The sequence below is a fragment of the Astatotilapia calliptera genome, chromosome 13, assembly GCF_900246225.1.
Source record: "Astatotilapia calliptera chromosome 13, fAstCal1.2, whole genome shotgun sequence".
Classification (NCBI taxonomy): domain Eukaryota; kingdom Metazoa; phylum Chordata; class Actinopteri; order Cichliformes; family Cichlidae; genus Astatotilapia; species Astatotilapia calliptera.
In genome coordinates this window covers 11,775,393-11,797,908 of record NC_039314.1, presented here as the reverse complement: position 1 = coordinate 11,797,908, position 22,516 = coordinate 11,775,393, and the positions used below count along the sequence as shown (strand labels likewise).

The window sequence follows — 22,516 nt, the reverse complement described above, 5'->3', positions numbered from 1 at the left end:
TGCAGTCCAAAAAAAATAAAATAAATAATTTTGCAATAGCTGAATGTATATATGCTTTGCCAGTAGTAACACCTTTAGGTTACCACAGCAACAACCATTTTTCCCGAGTAAGACCAAATTATTGTTATAAATAATACAATAACACAAACAAAGAGCTTACATTCAAATTGACTGATGCAAACTCTTTTAATAGTGTATTTCTGATAAATACAGTGTATCCTGAAGGACCATTAAGGCTCCTTGTCATTTTCATTATTTCGTTATTTATTGGTTTTACTTTAAGAGTAAGTTTACCCAAATCACACACACACATATACTGGAGGTGGTACAGAGCCTGTTTCTGATGAAAAATAAATCAGTTCATTAAAAAAAAGGACGGAGGAGGGGGGTTAACAGTCACAAAACAATTTTCCAACATTTGGATTCTTGTGACTCCAGTGCTAACACACCAAGTCACACTTTTAAGGATGAGATGAGAAAAGTTCTTATAGCGATTCAAAATTAAAAGAACTACAGGAGCTCTAAAGAAATGTTTGTGCTAAAACAAAGAAATTTGGCCATCTGTTTCATTTGAATTTGAATTTCTTTCAAGCCCTTGTCTCGGTTTCTTTTTAGCACAATGCTTGAATGTGTATCTCGGAGTGTGTGGCCCTGTGGTGAAGGGGAGGGTGCACGAAAATCATCTGTCTAAACAATTACATGTGTGGATCTTGAACACCTGTTTGTACTGAGCAGGTGCCTTGACCTTTTTCTTTAAACAAAACTTTAGGATGCTAAGTAGTTTTAATTCAACCAACACTTTTAACAAAGACAGCTCTTTTTGTTAAAGAGATTACAATAATATGGATGTGACGAAACTCAGTTCGGACAGTGGTAAACATTAGCAAACCCTCACTAGGTTTGGATAAAGTCTACGCTCACAAGCCTGTCAAACCTGCATTTGAAACATAAGTTGTTGGCTACCATATAGCAGTATAGTATTGCAACATGGCATTTGGGTCTTCTAACTAAAATAGTATGTGGATTGAGTTTGTTGCTGTAGCACAGGGACTGCCCCTGAAAGCTGCCTTTATTAAACCTGCTCATCATTCTGCTTTATAATAAAGCATAACGTCTTTTTTATAAAGTGATGAATAGCCAGGTAAGCATGGATCAGCATGAATACGCGTTGACACGTTTTGTATTCTGCACATATTTACTTTTAAGCTTGGCTTGGATAATTCTAATTACTGCTAATATAAAAGTACCTTACTATCAAGTAAAGCCACATGCTTAGGGTCTTTATTGGGGATTTTTGATGAAATCATAATACATCAAACGCCGTGCAATACCCGCACCTGGCTCTTTTAATAACAGTTTGTTTGAACTGCAATTGGGCATTTATTTTACTGAATATCAAAGCTGTTTGACTGTGTGCTAGTCTTGTTTGCTGAACTCTCTGTCAGTGAACATTTCAGTAATAATGACAGAGTGGGAGGGCCACTCGGTGCAACTAATAAGGACAGCGATCGGGCTGGCGATCCCACTGTGACTTTTATTTCCAAGTCTTGGAATCCGGAATCGGACTGGTCGTATCCACACATGGACTATGCTTTTGTCGCGGTTTTTTTCTCTGTTTTCGCCTTAGAGGAAACTTTGTCAGATACTGTAAGTAGCCTACTTATGGATCAAATTAATTTCACAGTAAACGAAAATTTTAAAAAAGAAGAAGAAAAAACGGCTTAATGTAGAAATCAGCTTGTGAATTTATTGAAAATCCCCTTTTAGCGAGCATATTTTGCTTGTTTTCTCATGAAAGTGTGTTTTTGTTTTTTTTATTTTATTTATTTGTTTCCCTACTTAAACTCCCGGCTTCATCCGTGTAACTTGTGCTGGGACCCATGCCTGAGAAACGGCTTATTTCTGATTTTCTTGCAGCTCTGCAGTAGTAAACACGCACCACTTTTGCCTATTTGTTAACCGCAAATTACGTAATATTCTAAACACTGAACGAATATCAAGTGCTACGTTTCATACTTATTAAAAAAATGCTCAAAAGCCCACAGCCAATCAGCGGTCGCGCATAGAAACACGCTTCTTTGAATATTGCATAGTTGCACTGAGTTATTGCCTCTGAGCGAAAGTGGCTGAATGACTGATGGATCGAACAACTTAAGTGCGCACGGTTTTGCCTGGTGCCTGTGATACATACGGGCTCATAGCCTCCGTGTAACTACCTTAAACTGCCCCTGTGTCCGTTTAGTTGATGCGGATATAGAGCAGCTGTGTACCATGCTGCTGCACCGGGGGGAGCGTGTGGGTTTAAAGTTGCAGCTTAACTCGCGCACAGACCTCGATAATATGACTGCGATTTGTAAAGGTGTGGAGTAACTGCGACAGCAGGGTCCGCCTGCAGAGCCGCGTCTGTTGCATGCATTTGCAGAAATGACCAGAATAATATTACTCCTCCACGCAGACACGGAATGTGATACCTCTGTACTGCCTGTGACGCTTGCATAGACTGGCTGTAGGAAGTGGCATGGCCACTTCATTACCGAGCGCCATGATACTGTAGGCCTGCATGTAAAACTTTATGATCAAGTGGGGGAAGGCTTGAAGGGTGGATGGGAATTATGTATGTATGTATGTATAAATGTATGACACGCCTTTCTATTGCCTTTTTTGTAAGATAGATATTGGAATTACCTTAATTTGCTGCAGCTGTATTAGGGCCTTTTGAGATCTTTTTTAGGAATGTCTTCAGAGTTGTCATCCATGGTGGAAATAGATAAAGTCTTTGCAACTACGCTGCCACAAATTTAAAATCCTCCAAACTGCTTATTCATTAGGAGGTCACTTCATACTTTTAATGCATAATTTTAATATAGCACAATAAAACATGAGATTTTATCATGCACAGTACCTCAAGTGCACTCAGATTCTTTTTAACCTGTACAACTTGAAGTCCTTGAAAGTCGTTGAAAAAGCCATGCGAAATTCTTTTACCTTCTGAGTTCATCTGTCAACATTATTTTGGCAGCGCCCCAGTTTTTCAGGCAGAGCAATCTAGTCGTTTCTAAAAGTGTTAGTCTGAAAAGCCCACTAAAGTTGAGGGTGCTTTACCGACTGTACTTTGGAGCAAACACTCACCATCCAGTGCGACTACCAAAAAAATGTGTGGCACCTCTGCAATGGCACGAGAGTAATCCAGAAGATTTTGTTTGGCAGCATAGTGAAATGGTTCAGGGGACTTTGTTGTAACTGGAGGTTTCCAGGTTTGATACTCACATGTGATATCCTTGAAGAACATAGTGTTGATTGAGTACTACATAAATAAAAGATCAAGGCTGTGGCAATATGATCAAGAAGCCAATCCCATATAAAACCCATCGTACAATTACTGTCACACATACTGTAAATATAATTTGGAATATTGATTAAAAAAGAGGAGAGCAGATGAACAGACTGAATGGATTACAAGCTGTAAATGGAGAAGCTTGGCTCGCTGGATAAGCAGAACTTAAAGAGAAACATAGCTAAGTGTAAACACTGCTGTGGTATAAACATCTGAATTCATCACTGTATGAAAACCTTAATTAGAACAAAACAACGAACAACTCGCCAGCTTCACCATGGTGACGGAAATAAATCCAAAGTAAGGCTTTAGGGACATTTGAATGCACAAGTGAGTTAGGTAAAGCAGGAAAATCAGGCGCATGTTAGTGCTGAATTCAATTCTGCAATAATACAACTTGCATATAATATAATGGAGTCATGTTTCTAATAATGAAAAGAAGTGATTAGAATGTGACAGATGTGTGTATATTATTTCTTCCTCACTTGAATGTAAACAACTTTCTACACTAGATTGCTAAATGAATCCAAATAAATTAAAAGATACTGTTGCCCAACATAATAGCATCCTTATAATAAAATGGGCTCATTGTTTTCTTGGCTATTCTCTGTAATACAGTGTGTTTATCCATTGTTTAACTTAACTAAACTGAAGCTGAAATTAAAGCCATGTTGTTTCCATCCAGGTTTTCAGGTGGACTGCTTTCTAGAGCCAGAGCCATGATTTGCTTGTTAAGGTGGACTGCTCTCCTTTGGACTTTAAATTCCATTCCTTGCGCTTTGGGGATGGCAGTGAGCGAACAATCAGGTACATGGGTTTGTTGTCTGCAACGTTTTGCTCCTAACAGCATATTCCTTTTAACAAAATAAGATTATTGATGGTGATATTTTACGAATAAACTACTAGCTCTGGACTCTGATCTTTTATTAATGTCAATTTGAAGAAGATGTAGACAGAAATATTTAGACTCTATTATAATAATAGACATTTGTCTGTGTCCAAATCCATCTTCATCGGTTTTTGTTTGCAATGACTTTACTTGAATCCAAACTTTTGATTGATAAATATGTTACACAACAATCAAAATGCATAAAGCTGATCTCCATTTCATTTTTTGTGAAGTTGATGTAGCCACGTCTCTAAATTGGATCCGACACTCTCGTTTCTTCATATTTTTTTTAATGTTCTAGCAAAACTTTTAAAGATTAACAGAAAAAAACAACAACTTTTAACTGATTTTTCTGGTCTGATGTGTTTTTTCTCCTTAGGAAGTTTTTGCCTTAAAAAAATTACAAGAAATGCACAGTGGAAATTATTTCGTGATGGATTCACTGTCTTTTCTGTAATCCTAGTCAAAAGTGCTTCAAAATATAAATGAACATCTGCACCCAACACAAACAATTTCTCGGTTGCTTTCCCCTAGATGGCTCATGCCCCCCTCTGAGCGTAGAGGAACGCAGGTTTTCTGATGTTTTAGATCGTCCCCTGGAAATCACAGGTAGGTACCGAATGAACACAGTGGCTTTGTGGGGATGTAGACGTCGGCTTGTTCAAATCTAGTAACGCATTGTAATCCTGTCCCGCAGGATTTGATCTCACAGAAATGTTTCTTCTCCGAAAGGGAACAATCGCAGAAGACCTGCCATCATTTCGATTAGGAAGCAGTCCACTTATTAAGCCAACAAAGTAGGTAGCATTCACATCTGTGCTAGGGGTGCATGTGTGTGTACATTCTTCATTATTTACGTTCGCATTGTTCACTGGGAGAAAACCTCACAATACAAACCATGCTATAAAAATGTGTGTCCAAGGCTATGATCAGTATTGAGCTGCAGGCTATTGCTCTCTGGCTCCTTCATGTGCTTATTTCTTATAACTCAAATATTGCAGGACCTTATGATATTTTACTGCTAATGTGTGTCTTTATTGTGGTGGCTATAATGAGAATTTGAGCTCGCTTTCTTGGATTTGGCTGAACAAAATCTAAATAAAAATAAACAGTGTAGCCATAACTGAATTTCACAGAAGGCTTGAACTGATGCAACCCAGATACACCCTGCTCAGAGCAATAGTTCTATTTGCCTTGGCTAATAAGGGCAAGCAGTGAGGTGAGCTGGTAGATGGGGAATAATTTGAACAGAATTAATATATATTGCATTTTATTCTTGAAATCTCATAAGGGCAAAAACTGGGACATAAAGGAATGGGAAAAAAGTCCCAAGCTTGTATAATAAGACAGGAATATTAAAATGACTATGTAAATGACACATTCACTTACTGAAGACCTTTATTCCCCAGTCATCTGGCAGGGTCATGATGTGGCGTCACCTTGCTGCTGCTGATGTGACGTGTATAGTAGCATCATATTTTATAGAATTTATAAAAGCCTATTGCCCTTTTTACATTTGTATCACATGAGACCTGGGACATAAGTGAAAGCGCGATGGTTTGCATAACTTATACTGAGGTTTTAAAAATGAATCCTGAGATATTCATTGTTTTGTGTCCTCGGGTTGTAACAGTGAAAGAGAACACTTTGTCATTCTTCCAGGAGGGCAGGATATTTTTAGTATTTTTATATGCAACTGTAAACATTTACTGCCTCCCTCTCTCTCCCCCTCTCCCTCCTTGGCTGGGTGAAAAAAAATCTTTGAGCCAGGTGATTTGTGATCTGCTTCCCTGTTCAGTCAACCAGCTGAAAATACATTCACTTCAGCCCTTCACTCAGTCTGGGCCCATAGTGCAAGAAGATGCTGCCTCTCGGTGACGCTGCTGACAGTGGCATTGGTTATAGTGGCAGGACTGCGATCCCTCTCATATCCAATTATCTAAGTACTTTGACAGGTGATACTGCATGTCAGCTGAGGAGGGAAAGCGAGGGCAATTGCACGAAGCAGGAGGCCCCAGTGCCCCTGCCACAGCCAGTAAAACATTGCTCACTCCTCTCGCAGCATATGCAGCAATAGATGCGTAGATATGGCTGATGTTCTGCCCACTCCTTGGCACAATACACATTACGGTTCATAGATCACTGCTGACACGCTCGTGGAACATTTGTGTGAGGGAGCACATTTGCCCGGCAAAAAGCAACACATATTCATCCATAGAGTATTAAAGCAGAGTGTTGCAGTTGCTCCCAGCATTTTTATAGCTTATTTATGTCTGCTCTGGCTCTCTTTGGATCATATACTAACTTGTGTCTCACATCTGAAATGCATGTTGGTCTATGGACTACATTTTAAATATGTTTAAATGGTTCTCAACTGTCTGTCTTACATATTGTTGTACATAGTTTAGCAACTCAAGCTCTTCAAGCTTCAGTAGAATTTGCAATAGACTCCATTTTTGTGCTCAAATCGGAACCAAGTTCTGCTTTCGAGCAGGTACTGTAGCTTTTGTGGGGTGTTTTTGTTAACAATGCAAATCAAGCAAAACAGGAATTTAATCAGCACTTCTTTTTAATGTGACTGCAAAATCTTATAATGTAGCTTATGCTGAGATTTGTTTAGCAACCGACAGTTTTAGCAATTTGTAACTGTTGTGGCAGCTTATTCATCATACAGGCTTACTGTGGTCTACTAGTTTACTAGTTTATATTCTACCTGGGTTGCCAATAGGGAAGTTGCAGAGTGCCCTCTTTGCTTTAACATTAACTTGCTGTTTGGTTATGCAGTATGGAACGCCAGGACTGCCATAATGAATTAATTAAATACACCATTAAATAATTAATTAAATGTGGCAATAATTAATTAAAATTGGAATTAATTAATTAAATAAATAGTTATGATATATGTAATTAATTAATTATTTATGTATTTCACGTTTTAATTAATTATTGACACATTTAATTAATTAATTATTGACATATTTAATTAATTATTTATGTATTTCACATTTTAATTAATTATTGACACATTTAATTAATTATTGCCACATTTAATTAATTATTTAATGGTGTATTTAATTAATTCATTATGGCAGTCCTGGCGTTCCATAATGCAGAGCTATCAAAACCATGTAATTAGTAATTACTCCCATTTAGTACCTTTGCCCTACATGTAAATTGTGCTTTAAGCACAGCCATTGCATTAAACTTCTGACCAAGTGTCCATATGTTAGGATTTGGACGAGAAGCTGCTTCACTATTGCCACAACACCAAAAACGCCAAAGGATACTTCTGGGATGCCAGTGGCTTTGACACCATAGGAATGAGGATGAGCTCGTCTTACAAAACCTAGCTACCTTCGTGCACCTCAGCTGTACAAAGTAAAATGTCTATATTCTAGATCAAATCCATGCCAGTAAAAAAAACTCTTCTACCGAACGTAAACACATAAGGTGGGCTCACGTTGGGAAAAAGAAGTAATAGCCATTTGGCGCTTGAATGATGGATCTAGGGTAAAAACTGACACGGTAAAGTCAACTTTGAACTGCGCAGAGATTGAATGTCAGTGATAAGGACGCGAGCCAACTAGGCTTGCATTTGAGATTTGATTGTTTCAGCTGTAGCAATCTGATTCCTCTAGCTCAGTTTAAAGACTCTTCTTGGATAGGATTTATTACAAGGCAGGAGACTTAAGTCTCTTCCATAAGATTGCCTGCCAGAAAAGTGGTGTTGCTGTGATAATTCTGTCAAACCATTGTGTCAGCCAAGCAACGCAGACAGTCAAAAGCACGTTCCAAGAGTGGTGACAGTTTTCAGAAAGCACATGATCACTCCTTATAAAAATGGAATTAGCTCTGAGTGTAATTCTTGTGTCAGGGTGTTACTGTGCGTGATCTTGTGTGCTTCTCTTATTATGGTTGTGCACACACAAAACTATTGTAATGCTCTGAGGTGTTTTTCCTCTGCTCTCCCTTACTGCTATGGACGTTCCATTGCTTTGGCTTGAAACCAGACCCTACTTCTTCACACTGTAAAATACAAGCCTATAGTAAACAGTCATTATAAGGTTTGCATTGAAACGAAGATTTACTAATGAATGCGATCTGGAATGCATTTCTTTTTGTTCCAAAGTGTATTTCCCAATACAAATTATTTTTATTCAAATGGGACTTGTAAAAGAAAATGCTGGCAGGATCACTTACAGCATGTTGTGGAAGTGTTTTGCATGTGTACTAGGGAAATTGAATGCAAATCCTTCTAAGTCATGCAGAGTAGCACTTTCCCAAAGAATCAGACAAGCAGTGTCAAAACAAGTAACACAGAGCTCCACATTTGGCCACTTAACCACCGGGGCAGTCAACATGAGGTCAGGGTTGGCGTAATCACATACAGAGATTATAAAAAGCTGTTTTGGCTGTGAACCAGGAGAAATAAATGGAAATTTTCTTTCTTTTTTTTTTTTTAAATTCACTCATTATCACCTACTAAATCATGCCGAGTAGCATTTTACCAAATAATTAAACTGTGGTCAAGGTAACCAACCCTGAACTCCAGGTTTAGCCACTTAGCCATAGCAGTCAACACAATGTCATGACCTTTAACCCTCTAGCCTCTCAGAGAGAACTGTGCCAGCCCACTGAAAGAACTTTGTGAAAAAGGGTGTAAAGTGTGGTACGAATAAGAATTCTCTTTTATTTTATGATGTTTCTTGCTCCTTAAAAATGATGTGTAATCCATTTAGTACAAATAGGTACTGTATGTGCAGCCTTAAAATGTTCTGCACTGCATTTATTTTCAGAATCTCACTTTTATAAATTGCCACGTCACTTTTGATATTGAATTGCTGCTGAAATAATCCTTTAGCCCTTAGGCAACAAATGACCTTCCCAGTCCTCGGCCCCTCACGGAAGCATTTGATTTTTCAGGAGCTTTAACTTGGAGCATTTATCATTTTAGTCATGTACCGTGCACACCAAAAAAATCGCAAAGAATTCAAGGGACACAATAGAAGAGGGTAGGAAGCTCTGAGAGAATAGGAGATGATATATTGGAGTGAAAACTAATTTCCAACCTGTCTGAGGAAACACTCTCTCTCGCTTCCTCCCCCAGGCTGTGCTCTGCCTTCTCAATGACCTTATCATTGCATTATTATTATTTTTGCTGATCTTGATTTATTATGTTTATGCTCTTCCACTTTTGGCTGTTAATTTGAGTGTGGAGTTGGGTTATAGGTTATAGTATTTTGAAGGATATAATGTTTTTGTTTTGTTTGTTTTTTTAGCACAACGTATAAAATAGTGAAAGAGAGTGAGGGTGTGGGCTGAGCAATGAGTTAGTGAATAAGATGTAAATCATTTGGGAGTGGGTATGATTTGAAATATGATATTGTTTTTCTTATATATTCCAGTTTTTTTCTGTGTATTTTTCTTCTGCTGGAGGAAAGGAAAGGTGTGTTATTTGACTTTACAGAGTGGCTGAGGTCATAGACATAAACCCTCTGTAACTGTGCGTGTGCGTCGTATGTCAGCGAAGTAAAAGATTGACTTCTGTGACTTTGGATCAATGTCTATATGCTTTCATCCATCTGAGTGACAGGGAAGCCTGTATAAAATACATCAAGCTAAATGGAATTAAGTTTGTCAGGTTTATTTATGTGGATGTCTCTTCAGCAAGAGGATACTGAAATTATATTGATCACTGAAGCTGATTGGCTGGTTCATTATTCAGTCCCTGAAAGCTTTAAAGTGCCTTACATTCTGCACTGAAAAATTAAACCGGACACTGTTATTCAATTTTTTAAAATTATTTCAAAGTTAAATTTAATATTGGTGCTCTGTTGGAATGTAACTGTTCCTGATGTTCTTTTTAGACTGATATTTCCAAATGGGCTTCCAAGTGAGTACTCCCTTGTCTCCATCTGGCGGGTAAGAAGAACTACAAAAAAAGATCGGTGGTATCTTTGGCAGATATTTGATCAGTCAGGAGGCAGTCAGGTTAGTGCCAATATATATTTTAATTGTGTGTAATAGTTTGAGTATGTACACAGATATGGTGCGGTGACAGTCCTCTTCTTTACATCTCAGGTAAATGTTGTGGTTGACGGCGACAAGAAGGTGGTGGAGTTTTCTTTCCAGAGCCTGCTGAGGAACACTCTCCGCTACACTTTTAAAAGCCGTGACCTCCATGCCCTGTTTGATCGCCAGTGGCACAAGCTGAGCATTTCTGTACAGACCAACGCTGTCTCCATTTACATGGACTGCAAGCTAATAGAAAGAAGAGCGACTGACGAGAGGGCCAGCATCGACCCCAGTGGGCGCACACTGATCACAACACGAATAGAGGATGGACGGCCTGTAGATGTATGTCCCATGATAAACATGTGTGGAGCACGTTTTTTTTTCTCAACTGCAAATTTAGCAGTTTGTTATTCAATATGTTCACTTGTCCAATATGAAAGCACCCCTACTGCTTTCAAACAACATTCAAAACATGTGTCAGGTGCATCTTAATCAGTTTAAGTCTTCAGTTTTACACATGTTCATGACATACTCAACACATACAGTGCTGTGCAAAACTCTTGGGCCACTCCTCATTTCTTTATATTTTGTTCCCAGTGAGACAGGCTCGAGCAGTTGCTCTTCAGTCTTTCTGAAGGTCTTTCAGAGTTTTTCTTTGGACATTGGATACTTTTTCATTCATTTTCAGTCCACTCCTTGTAACTTCAGGGGATTATTTTATTTATTTGTCAAGACACTTAAATCATAAATCAATCTTGTGTCTACACATAATAGATAATTTGGGAAAGAACCAATTTAAAAAATATCTTTAGGCACTTTGTTTCTAGCAGATTGGTGCCAAACACATATTTTTCCCCCCATTTCAAATGCCTGTCAAACAGTCCAGTTTGACAGGCATAAATATTGTTTTTGCACCAATAAGGTGATTCCCAAAGAACCAGATAATTTCAGAAAACTGGACAATTGGAAAGCACAGCTATTTACAACAGATGAACATGATCTGAAAGTCATGTCCTTAAGAAATAGGGGGGGAAAGCAACAAAGATCTGACAGATGCATCTGGCCCATTTGTTGATCCGTCTACGGTTCACTGAAGCCTCAACAGAAATGGCCAAGGAAGAGGAACAGGGAGAAAAGGCTTAGCTATGCTAAATTACATACACAGCCACAAAGTGGCAAAAGGTCTTATGGAGTGATGAATCCAAATTTTAATTTTTGGGGTTCAAATTTATGGAGCAGGTTTGCAGAAAAGCAAATGTCTACAATCACTTGTAAAATATGGTGGAGGCTCTGTAAGGGTTTCAACCAGTGGTGTTGGGGATCTTGTCAAAACTGATGGAATCATGAACACAGAAAAGTACTGGGATGATATGAGATGATGTGGGATGATCTTGAATGAGAACATATTAAAAAGCAACCAACATCCAAAGAAGAGCTTTGTATGTCCTTCACGAAGCCTGGAGAATTATTCCTGAACAGTACTTCAACAAATTACTAGTAAGCTTGACTTCAGGCTGTGCTGAAGATTAAATAATAATAGTGGTGGTCATAGCAAATACTGACTCTCAAGCTCATTTGAATAATATGTTGCATTATAAACTATATTTCCACGTATGTTTGCACATTTTTTAATGAATCGCTGTACCTGTTTCCAATTTTCCTAGCGAAAACGAAAAAAGGAGGGGTGGCTCATAACTTTTCCACCATACTATAATAGATGGATGCTTCTACTGTAGTGTAAGCTTTTAATGTCCCCTTTTGAAAGCTTGTTTTTCGGCTGTCGGCACCTTGTTTTTTTAATCATTTGCATGAGAGGAGGGAGCCTTTTTTTTAGCTAACACTAGCAAGAATGGTTAGCAAGCTACATCTATAGACAATTGGGTTGCTATTAAACAAACAGATAAAATACATGAAATTCAATCAACAGAACTGGAGCAAAAACGTCTTGGACAGGCTTTTAGTAAAGTTTAACCACACAACAAGCCATATCATTTTTCAGATAAATGAATTAAAAATAATCTAAAGGCTACCAGCACCAGAAACAGTCCAGAGATCCAGTTACATCCACCTGTGTGAGTAGAGTTAGCAGACAACTAGCAGCCTAGTCTTCACCCACCTGTCACTTCAAGCAGCAGCAGCGCTTTTAATGCAAATGGGTGACCTATAAACAAAGTAACTCCTGTACAGCTTTTACAAAAGTGGGAAATTAGTTAAAAAGAGCATATTTATTCACTTTTATTCAATAATGCAGTACTGGAGAAGAAAAGTGTTTACTGTGCTGAGCAGTAACCATGTTTATTCATGTTTATTCAAGTCAGGCACTTTAGCGCTGGAGTCTGTTGGGTTGCTTTTGGAGTCAGCCTGAAGTGACTATTCAGTGAACTGCATTTGTTGGCACTTCCGCATTGGCTTCATTTTTCAGCCCCGGAGGTGGCCAAAGTGCCAAAAACAACAAAAGGTCACCTTGCCATTAGGTCAGCCGTGCCTCTGGATAGACCTTGGCTTAAGAAGGATTAACAGCTGACTTTTTATCCTTTGTGACTGATAATAGTATGAGTAACACCTCAAAAAAACCAACAACATAGGTTTCAAATTCTCCTCTGAACCAGTTGCAAGTCATGCAGAAGTTGAAGCTTTTTAAAAATATATGTTATGTTTTTAATGTGGTGCTTTGGAGATGTTTTGCAGGCGACAGGAGTTGCAGCGTTGGGACATTATGGCTACAGTAGCTGACAAGTGAACAAATTGTGCTGTCTGAGCCAGTGAAGTGTAGACATTTGTCAGTTAAAAGAGGAGCATGACGAGATGACGAAACTGTTGAATAATGCTGTGGTTGTCTCCACAGATTGAACTGAAACAATTTCTAATCTACTGTGACCCTTACATAGCTGAGCTGGAAAACTGCTGTGAGCTCCAGGACCCAAAGGTAAAACGCTTTAACGCCTCAGAAAACAACTGAATTTACTATTATTATTATTTTTATTTACAATAAAGACTAAGAGGTAATGAGCTGTAAAAAAAAGACATTTGTGTTTTGTTATGCATTTCACAAGTAAGAAAATAAATTAGGTTACTTTTTTTCTTTAAAAAGTGAAAGACATTTAAGCTTCTTGGTAATCGTGTGCCACATACTGTACGGCTCAACTTTAACCATTACATAAAAGTGTAAGAAGATTTTTGTGTCATCCAAAAGAACGCCTGGCCCCAGTTAGAAATGAAATAAGATAGAACTTCTATCATCATAAAATCATTAAGAGCTAATGTTACGGTGATTCCAAATGGAGACGTGACCTTTGAACTCTTGTCATTGCATCTCTCCCTAAGCATCCTGCCATGTCAGTGTAAAGTTACTCTTAGAGAATTCTCACAACCTTGAGAAGCGCTTATGACAGGTTGTAAGCTTCACATAAGCATAAAAAGGTTGTCTGGGTTAAGTGTGCTGCACGTGACAGTGGCTTGATTTTTTTTTTGCCCTGAAGCAAGAACACAAAGGAAAGCGTCTAAGTAGTGAAATTTCTGTATTGATCCAGTGTGGAGCCGAGAGGACATTTAATGGGACTGCCCCTCCCCTGGTTACAGCTCAGATCCCCTTGATGCTGTCTCAGCCAGCCCCACAGTCCATTGACAGATGTCACTGTCCAGCTGAAAAGGTACACTCAATTCAACCCAGCAGGGGCTTCTAATTGAGTGAATGTAATGGCTGCTGAAACTGAGCCAGCCTTTGATTTGACGCCACGTGTACTCAATCCGATATGGGCATTCTAGAGACATTTAAACACCATTTATATCAAAAACTATTTTTCTGCAATGCCAACCAAACACATTACAGTCTAAATGTATTTACAAATGCAGCTATAATTCTCCCAAGCATGGCAAATATGCACTGTGCAATAGATCTGTGAAGCTGTAAGGAATTCTTTCACCTGCAGATATTAATGTTGCCTTCAATAACAAACTAAGACGGTACAGCCGCAAGGTGATGTCTTTTATCAGTGGAAATAGATGTGAGATACTGGAATATACTCGGATAGTAAAAAAAAAAAGAAGATTATATTTTTAAGTAACATATGACTAAAAACATCATTGCTTACTGCAGGTGCAGTATATTACTTGTATTTCTTTACTGGCAAAACAGAAGCAATATTTCTGTTATTTCAAATGCAGTTATGGTCCGATGCTTATACACACTCATCATGCACGTGAATGTCGTGGTAATTTGGGGCTTTTTAAATTTCTTTGAATTGTTCTTTTTCCAAGTTGGAATAACTGTACAACATATATCTTTAATCACTTAAAAAAAACAAGAATTTGGTGCATAAGTTTCAGTTTATTTTGGATTTTCTTTCATCCACATAAGGTGAAAAGTATACATACAAGCTCAAATATATAAATATATTCGCAAAACACTAATCTGGATTAGTTGGTGCTTACAGTGTCTTTTGACTTGACAAAGCCAAGTCCTATTGACATCTTACTAATAGTGTGATTGATTACAACTGGTAGTTTCTCTTTGCCAGCATAAAAAAACTGACGAATATCACAAAAATGGGAAAGTCCAAGGTTTTGGATAAAGCCGGCTAACATTAAGGTCGAGGAATGGCTTCACAACAAAATCTACCTAAACACTATGTCTGTGCCAGGATATCAACCACTTTAAATGTACTCTACCAGTTCTGCCAAGAAGAGTGGTCAAATAACCAGTCAGGATTCTGCCAAAAGCACCTGGTTGAGGTGCAACTTCCTAAGGGAAATTTAATCACATTTTAGTGGGTGTGTATGGATATTTGAGGCTGTGTGTAGGCTCTGACCCTGTGTGAATTGGAGAAAATCCAAAATAAATTCAAACTTTTGCACCCAATTGTTCTTTTTTTTAAAGTCATTAAAGATGTATGCTGCACAATTCTTCCACCCTGGTAAAAAGAAAATTTCGAAGAAATCATTAAAAGCCCAGTATTACCATGGGATTCGTACCCACGATGTGTGTAAGTAAACAGCTGACTGCAACTGTATGTTAAAAGATTCATGCTGTTGATATAAATGTGTCTACGTATAGTTTCAGTCCTGCATGTTATGTGTGCACAGGCTGGTCTTCCAGGCGTAGCTGGACTGCCAGGACAAAAAGGAGATAAAGGGGAAAAGGTAAGGGCCAGATTTTTAGTGCTTTTTGATAAATGTGTTTGTCTTGACATCTATTCAAGGGAAAATGGAGTTGTTCAGGAAATGTTAGTGATTTCACAGAAGTCTCAACTTGATCTTGTCAGCATTGTGTTCAGCACCTTTATTGCAAATGACCATAGTTTTGTTCTCAGATACTCTTAGCTGCAGCTCTGGGTTTGCTTTCTGGGCAGTGTTGCTGGTTTTCCAGGACAGCTACAAGGTCTAAATGTCAAGAAAGACAGAAAGGCCCCGTAGGACGCATTTATACTTCATTGTTAGAGGAAGAGAAATAGAGCTTTCTTTCAGCAGGGAAATATCTATATTGGAATGCCTAGCAAAGTCCATGTTCTGCAGTCAAGGTCCTTTGGAGAGGCTACTGTGCAATTATCTGCAAGCATTCACATTTTCTCCCAAATATCCCAAGCAGTGTGAATTGGTAAATCATACATTTGTTCAATCACTTGAAAATTGGTGTAGTTTAAAAAAAAGATTCATGACAGCTCAATAGACAAGTGGAAATGTAAATTGTAAATGCCCAGTCACTGAAAATTGTGGGTGTCGCGTCAGTTGGAGGACAAGAAAAACATGAAGGAACCATCAAATACCGAGACAAAAAGTGTTATTATTCCCTAGACAAATCACATTGTTTGGAGAGTCAAATCCCCTTTTAGCTGCCTGTACAAGGTTAAAAAGTGACAAAAGGGAGAAAGCTCTGAATGAAAAGAATTCACAGGGACGAGCAGGTGGTGGTACTGTACGCCTGATAAGACTATATGGCTTTTGGGGGTCAGTATCCTAATTACCATGATGTGGCTGTGGGATTAAGATATGTAGGATGACTGTAAGAGTTTTTGTTCCGTGAAAACCAGTCATTTCTGCAAGGCACAAAAGCATCATTTTAAATCATTTATACCTTTAGCATCCAACTCTGGAATTTGTAATCGGGCTTTTTTGAGCTTTCTACACCGTGAGTTGTTACTGCTGCTAAAGAGGCATCGTGATTAGTGCTGGTAATCCTTTGAACAGCACCAAAAATGTACTGCCTGTGTGCAAGCATATGATTATAGATTGTTTTTCTTTCTAGCAGAGTAAAAAGGACTATATTTCGTCACTTTTGCATGCCAGTTGTCACAATGTCACTGAAAATCTGGAGACACTGAACATCTGTAATTGTTAGAACAGATACATAACAAATAATAAAGACATGGATGCTTAATCCTTTTAACTTTTTTAGCTTTTTATTTTGTTAGCTGATGTTTAAAATAGGCAGCGATCATTTTAAATATCATTTTTAAACTAGCTTTGTTTAAGAAAGAAAGAAAGAAGCAAAGGAAAACAGGTTGCTCTAATCAAATACGTTGATGTGCTATAATTGGCCTCTAATGATTCTTAAATGACCCAGCAGAGATCGGTTCTCAAGCTGTAATGTGTCTGTGCATTTGGAATGTGGTTGAAGTGCTGGTGATTAATTAGTTTCTGGTAATTGGTGTGGGTATTTAAAGTGGGTAAAATATAACAGGCTGCTGGTTCAGTTTGCAGTATAGCAGGCACTGTGCAAGTTGTCAGTGCTTTTGTTACATCAAAAAATAGCCATTTAATGTCCCAGTAAGTGTTAACCTGGTACCTAAACGATGTCCAAATAGCACTTTAGCACATATCTTTTATCTGTCTACAAATAAACCAACAATAATTTGAACATGCTTCTCACCCAGGGCCCTTCCTTTTTTATTGTTATTATTTTTCTGCAGGCCACATCGTGCGCTATGACTCAGTTACTCATACTGTTAACACCTGAAATCTAATTTCAGGTTTTCAACAAATCAATACTTGGCAAGATTTGTTTACTGACTGAACAACAAAATTTATAACAAATCCTATTACTGGCTTGAACACTAAATCAATGGCGTTAAGCAAAGACATGATCAGGGGCCACACATTCATGACTAAGCCATCTCGTTCAATCAGTTAACACACCACCGGTATTAAAAGCAGAAGCTAAAAAGAACCCTGGTGATTTTTTGGTAGTTATATTAGACCAGCTGTTGCGACTGCTGATCAGATAAATGTGATTTTGCTGCCACATTGAATAGAAACTTATACATGAGCTAAACTAAGAGCTAGGCACACTTCATTTACATTTCTAATATAGTTCTATTTTCACCTTTTTTCTTGATCTTTTTATTCACCTCTTCAATCACTTTTTATTCATGCTATGATGTAGTAAATTAGCTGCTCAAAGTGCAGAACACACAAAAACCATCCATCCAGCCACTCTCTTATGCTTATCTAATTCAGGGACGGGGGAGCTGGTGCCTTTCCCCGCTCCTGTAGGGTGAGTGCTGGGGTACACACTGACAGCTTTCTAGTGTGACACAGAGCTACAAAAATCATTTTCAATAAAAATATAATCTGCAATTCAAGTTGAATACTTGTTCATATGCAGATGACAATTGAAATCAATACTTCAGCTATAGCAGCATGAAACCATCTGTGTACTGACAGTAAGATACACACACTGGACACTTTATTAGGTATACCTGTTCATCCACTTAATGATGCAAAAATCTAATCAGCTGATGACATGGCAGCAACATGGCAGATCAGTGTATTTAGGTGTGCAGACATGGTCAACACAGCCTGTTGTTAGAACTTAATTATAAGAATGGGGAAGAAAGGTGGTTTAATTTACTTTGAATGTTGTTGATTTGAGAGATCTGGTCGGTAGTGCCAAACAGGCAGAACCTGCTCATCTGCTGGGATTTTAAACCCTGTAAACCCTTAAAAAATTATAGGATTTGTGAGGAATGGTCTGAAAAAGAGAAAATGTCAAGTATGCAGCTATTCTGTGGATCAAAATGCCTTGGTGATCTCACAAGCCAAAGGAGCATAGCCAGACTGCTTTAAGCTGACCAGCCAGTGTGTGCAGAAGAGCAACTCTGAGCTCTCTGAAGTTACGTTGAAGCAGATGGGCGACATCATCAGAAGACCACACTGGGGACCACTCAACTAAAAAAGAGAAAAACTGAGACTACAATTCACATGGGGTCACCCAGAATCAGAAAATAGAAGATATAAAAATGTCACCTGGTCTAATGAGTTTCTGTTGCAACATTTTATCCTGCCTTTTATCAATGGTTCAGGCTGGTGATGAATGGAGAATATTTTCTTGGTACATTTTCAGCCCCATATAGGCATCATTTTTGCTGACCATATCCACAGTGTACCCATCTTCTGATGGCTGCTTCCAGCAGTATACTGTGCATTATCACCAAGCTTAGATTATCTCAAACTCTATACTCGAATGTACTTAAAGTGCCTCCACAGTCACCAGATGTCATTCCAATAGAGTACCTTTGAGATGTGGTAAAGCGAGAGAGTCACATCATGGATGTGTAGCCAACAAATCTGCAACAACAGTGTGATGCCATCGTGTCAATATGGACAAAAATCTATGTTAAAGTTTTCCATTGTGCTGTTAGATTGATACTGTGAAGAATTAAGGCTTTTCTGAAGGCACAAGGGTCCAACCCAGTACTAACACTGGGTAGCTAATAAAGCTGCCAGTGAGCATATAGTAATGTAGCTAATTTGGCGTTTTAATTAGTCCACAAACCACACATTGAAAGATGATCAATAGTTTTGGTCACCCAATTGTGAAACTGTAAGAGTTATGATTTTGATTTGTCAGGCTGATCTACATGTGATGTCAAACAGTGTAGGCTGTATTCTATTCACTGACAGTAGCTAACCTTTCTACACAAGTGGCAGTTTGTTCTTATAATATTAATTATGCTTTGATAGTCAGTCATTTATTTATTTATTTTATCTTATTTACACTGGCCTTGTTGTAGATTCATCTGTGTGGTATATTATGGTAGCATTTCACTTCTTCTACGTTATATTTAATTCTCATTGATCCCTGAGTTTCTAAGGCCAGTTTCTACCTGTTTCTCCCTGGTGGAGTGGACTTACAGGCGCTAGATGTTTAGAAGAGCTGAAGGTTTGCGTTGTCAGACCACATTCAGGATGCTTTCTGAGAATCATTTCTGTACAAACTCAAAATCCAATTTACAAAAATCTATTTTAAGTTAAGCCAACATTTAGAACTTCCATTTGTTATGAGATAGAGTAGGGTGTGTGTTTCAGTGTGCGATTTTTCACAAGCAATGGGGCAGTGTTTGTGCAGTCTGAGCCATCATAGTTCATTTTGCGCAGTGGAGGGCTTTGCCTGCTTCAAAGGTCCAGAATGATTTTCATTATGGAAACCTAAAGGAAGCGAGGGAGAAATGCAAGTGTTGAAGAGATGTAGCTACCAACTTACAAATCCTTGGCTCCAGAGCTTCAGTCTTAAGAGACATCATTACTTATGACTTGTGCATATCTGTAAAACTGCATAAATGTTCACCAAACTAATTTTTTAGGGGCTTTTAAAATGTAAAAGTACCTTTCCCTAAGCAATTTATTTTCTGCTTTTTTGTTACGTGCACAACGATACACCGCATACTGTTTAAGGGGGGGGGGGACTGCTGCTTCGTGTGATGCCACCACACTCAATTAAATTATTATCTGCTCTTAAGTGTTAGACGGCTTATTATATTTCATCTCGCCAGCTGTTTTCCTATTATATTATTTGCTTGTTCCTATATATAACACTACAAAGTTGGTGCCATGAAAGTAAATTGTTTTGTGTATGGAGGTACAACATTTACACATCATGCCACTTGATGTAAAGACTTGCATACAGGATACCTTTGTGTTTCTGTCCTTTTAACACAAGCTTCTCTGTCCTGATTGTTGCCTCTGACAGGATTTTGTAAGGAATCTTTAGCTCCTCCATGATTACAGATAGGAATTTATGTTCAGATCATGGGAAAATGGACAAATTATGTAAGGAATTATACATTAGTATAATAAAAACTAGACCTATAGGTTTCTTAAACGCTTTGTTTAGTTTGGCAAGACCCACATGTTGCTGTCATATTGCTAGCCCAGTATTCATGGGACAGTTAAACAATGAGAAACTCTGATTTATATTACAATACATTTAACAAGGGGTAACAAAGTCATATAAAACTCTGTTATTGAGGTAATCTTATAAGACTTGAGAATCTCCTTCTGTATAAGATTAAAAATAGTCCGAGTATACTTACTAACAATTTAGATTGACTTTGTAGAGATTAATCAAAGACATCTGGGCAATTTAGAGCATTTAAACAACCAAAATGAGAAGTGCAGGCCAATCATCGTGACCTACACAGAGGGTTTCTTGGGAAAATGGGTGGGGATTACTTTTGCTGTGTTACTCTGACAGAAAGTACTATCCCGCATTACAGTGAGAGTTTGATGGAGGATTCTAATGCAGTGCAAAGGGATTAAACTGCTATGATTAATCCAGAATCCCTCAGGAAATTAAACAGATAAGTAGTGGGTTATAAGAATGCAGCTTACTTGAAAGGAAATCCATTTTCTATGGCCTTGCACATAAACCCTGGTATTACTAGATTTACAGCTCCTGCATGTACTTGCTCAAAAAATAAATAAATAAATAAAACAGAGGCGTAATGGCGAAATTAAAACTTCTTTCCCTTTTACAATACCCATAATTTGTTTTGCACCATTTACAATTCTCATGCCCTTATGGCTTGTGTTTTCAATTAGTACCCCCTAATTCAATTTATACCCATTCTACCTCTAAAGTGAGTTATAATAGGAATTTCACTCAAGATGGTTTATTATTTCACTAACACTTTGATTGGCTGTCAAAACCTTTCATTGCTCCTATTGTAATAATAAGTGTTGTACTATTATTAGCTTTTTAAAAGGTTCGTGTCAGTGGGTGAAAAGAAAACTTTAGTGGGTGAAGAATGAATGGCTGACAGCATTGTGAAATATACATACCACGGACAATGCATGAATGTCTCGCGTCTAATATGAATGCTTAACATGCTACAATTGTTCACATGACCAGTGAATTATCAAATGTTTTGTATTTTTAAAAGGTAGAGTGGACATGCTCAGAATAATGGATGCAATAATAAGGCTCATCGTTTATCCTCCAGCCTAGAAAGCAATTCATTTGTTAAGTTAGCAACATTTTCTTGTACTTTCCAAACAAACCTATTGAGAGCCAGCAAACAGGGCTCGTAATGAAGATGTCACAATGAATGGACATTATGCTTAATTAGATTCTTAGCTTGCAGCATGTTCTACATTTGCTTAATTTGCTAAATAACAGTCCAGCCTCTCCTCTCAGCAGCACTGCGGACAGTACCTCTTTCTTTTATCCTCTCTCCAGTCTGTCTTTACTGTCTATAAAAGTATATCCCTTAAGACACTTAAACTTCTCTTCCTTTTTTGCCCTGTCTTGTCTAACTTTCTAAAAATAATACAGTTATTAAAACAATATGATGACTCCTAATGGGGTTCAGATATGCACGTTCCAGTTGTTGAGAAACAGTATCCTGATCTGCAGCTGCTGAGGTCCTGTGTCAGCAAGAACTCTTGGAGCAGCTGTAGGAGCGAGATCGTTGTTGAAATGACAAGTGTTCATAAAGCTATTCACTAATGTGTGAACGAGAGACCTTTCACTAACAGGTCCCTGTGTTGTTCCTGTTGCAGGGGAACACAGGGGAGGCTGGGCCTACAGGAAACGGAGGACCCAAGGTAGGTCACTCGCTGAATGACTTGCAAAGCTAACACTCCACAGTGTTGCTTTGCCCTCACACTTGTGACTAAGGCTTTGAGGAACGCGGGCTCTACGTTTTGTTTTTTTTAAAGATATGTTTTAGTTACAAATTGAGTTAGTGTTGCTGTATGGTATACAGATGCTTAAATAGCAGATGGCTCTTTTGATTAAGTGATTTATGGAATCTGTCAGTGCCCCTCTCTGAGATTATTTTCTAACATTATTGGGTTGATTTACTGGCCTGCTTGTGGTGACCTCATCAGAGCAACACAAAAAACAAAGCAACATCAAAATCGAATGAAATATAAAGGTGCCTGCTCAGTACGGCTACCGCTATCCAGTTCCAACCAAGTTCAGGTCCAACCAGCGGCATTTCTAGCTTGGTTGTGTGCCCCCACCGGACATAGTTGGCAGTTTTCCCGAGTGGGACGCCAGC

At 38.3% G+C, this 22,516-nt stretch overlaps 1 protein-coding gene across 5 annotated transcripts in view; it reads left to right on the top strand.

Annotated features, from left to right (window-relative positions):
* The first annotated feature begins 1,050 nt into the window (after positions 1-1,050).
* The window catches only part of LOC113035410 (collagen alpha-1(XIX) chain), a 103,359-nt gene continuing 81,893 nt past the window's right edge, over positions 1,051-22,516 (top strand). For 3 of the 5 annotated variants that reach the window (XM_026190954.1, XM_026190952.1, XM_026190957.1), the window contains exons 1-10: positions 1,540-1,647; positions 4,020-4,141; positions 4,758-4,832; positions 4,921-5,020; positions 10,091-10,214; positions 10,305-10,580; positions 13,084-13,164; positions 13,769-13,888; positions 15,321-15,377; positions 22,014-22,058. In XM_026190954.1, coding sequence (XP_026046739.1) covers positions 4,054-4,141; positions 4,758-4,832; positions 4,921-5,020; positions 10,091-10,214; positions 10,305-10,580; positions 13,084-13,164; positions 13,769-13,888; positions 15,321-15,377; positions 22,014-22,058 — 966 coding nt within the window. In that variant the 5' untranslated portion in view covers positions 1,540-1,647; positions 4,020-4,053. Of the gene's footprint in view, positions 1,142-1,539; positions 1,648-4,019; positions 4,142-4,757; positions 4,833-4,920; positions 5,021-10,090; positions 10,215-10,304; positions 10,581-13,083; positions 13,165-13,768; positions 13,889-15,320; positions 15,378-22,013; positions 22,059-22,516 lie in introns of those variants that run through there. The other 2 variants (XM_026190953.1, XM_026190955.1) reach the window with 2 other exon arrangements.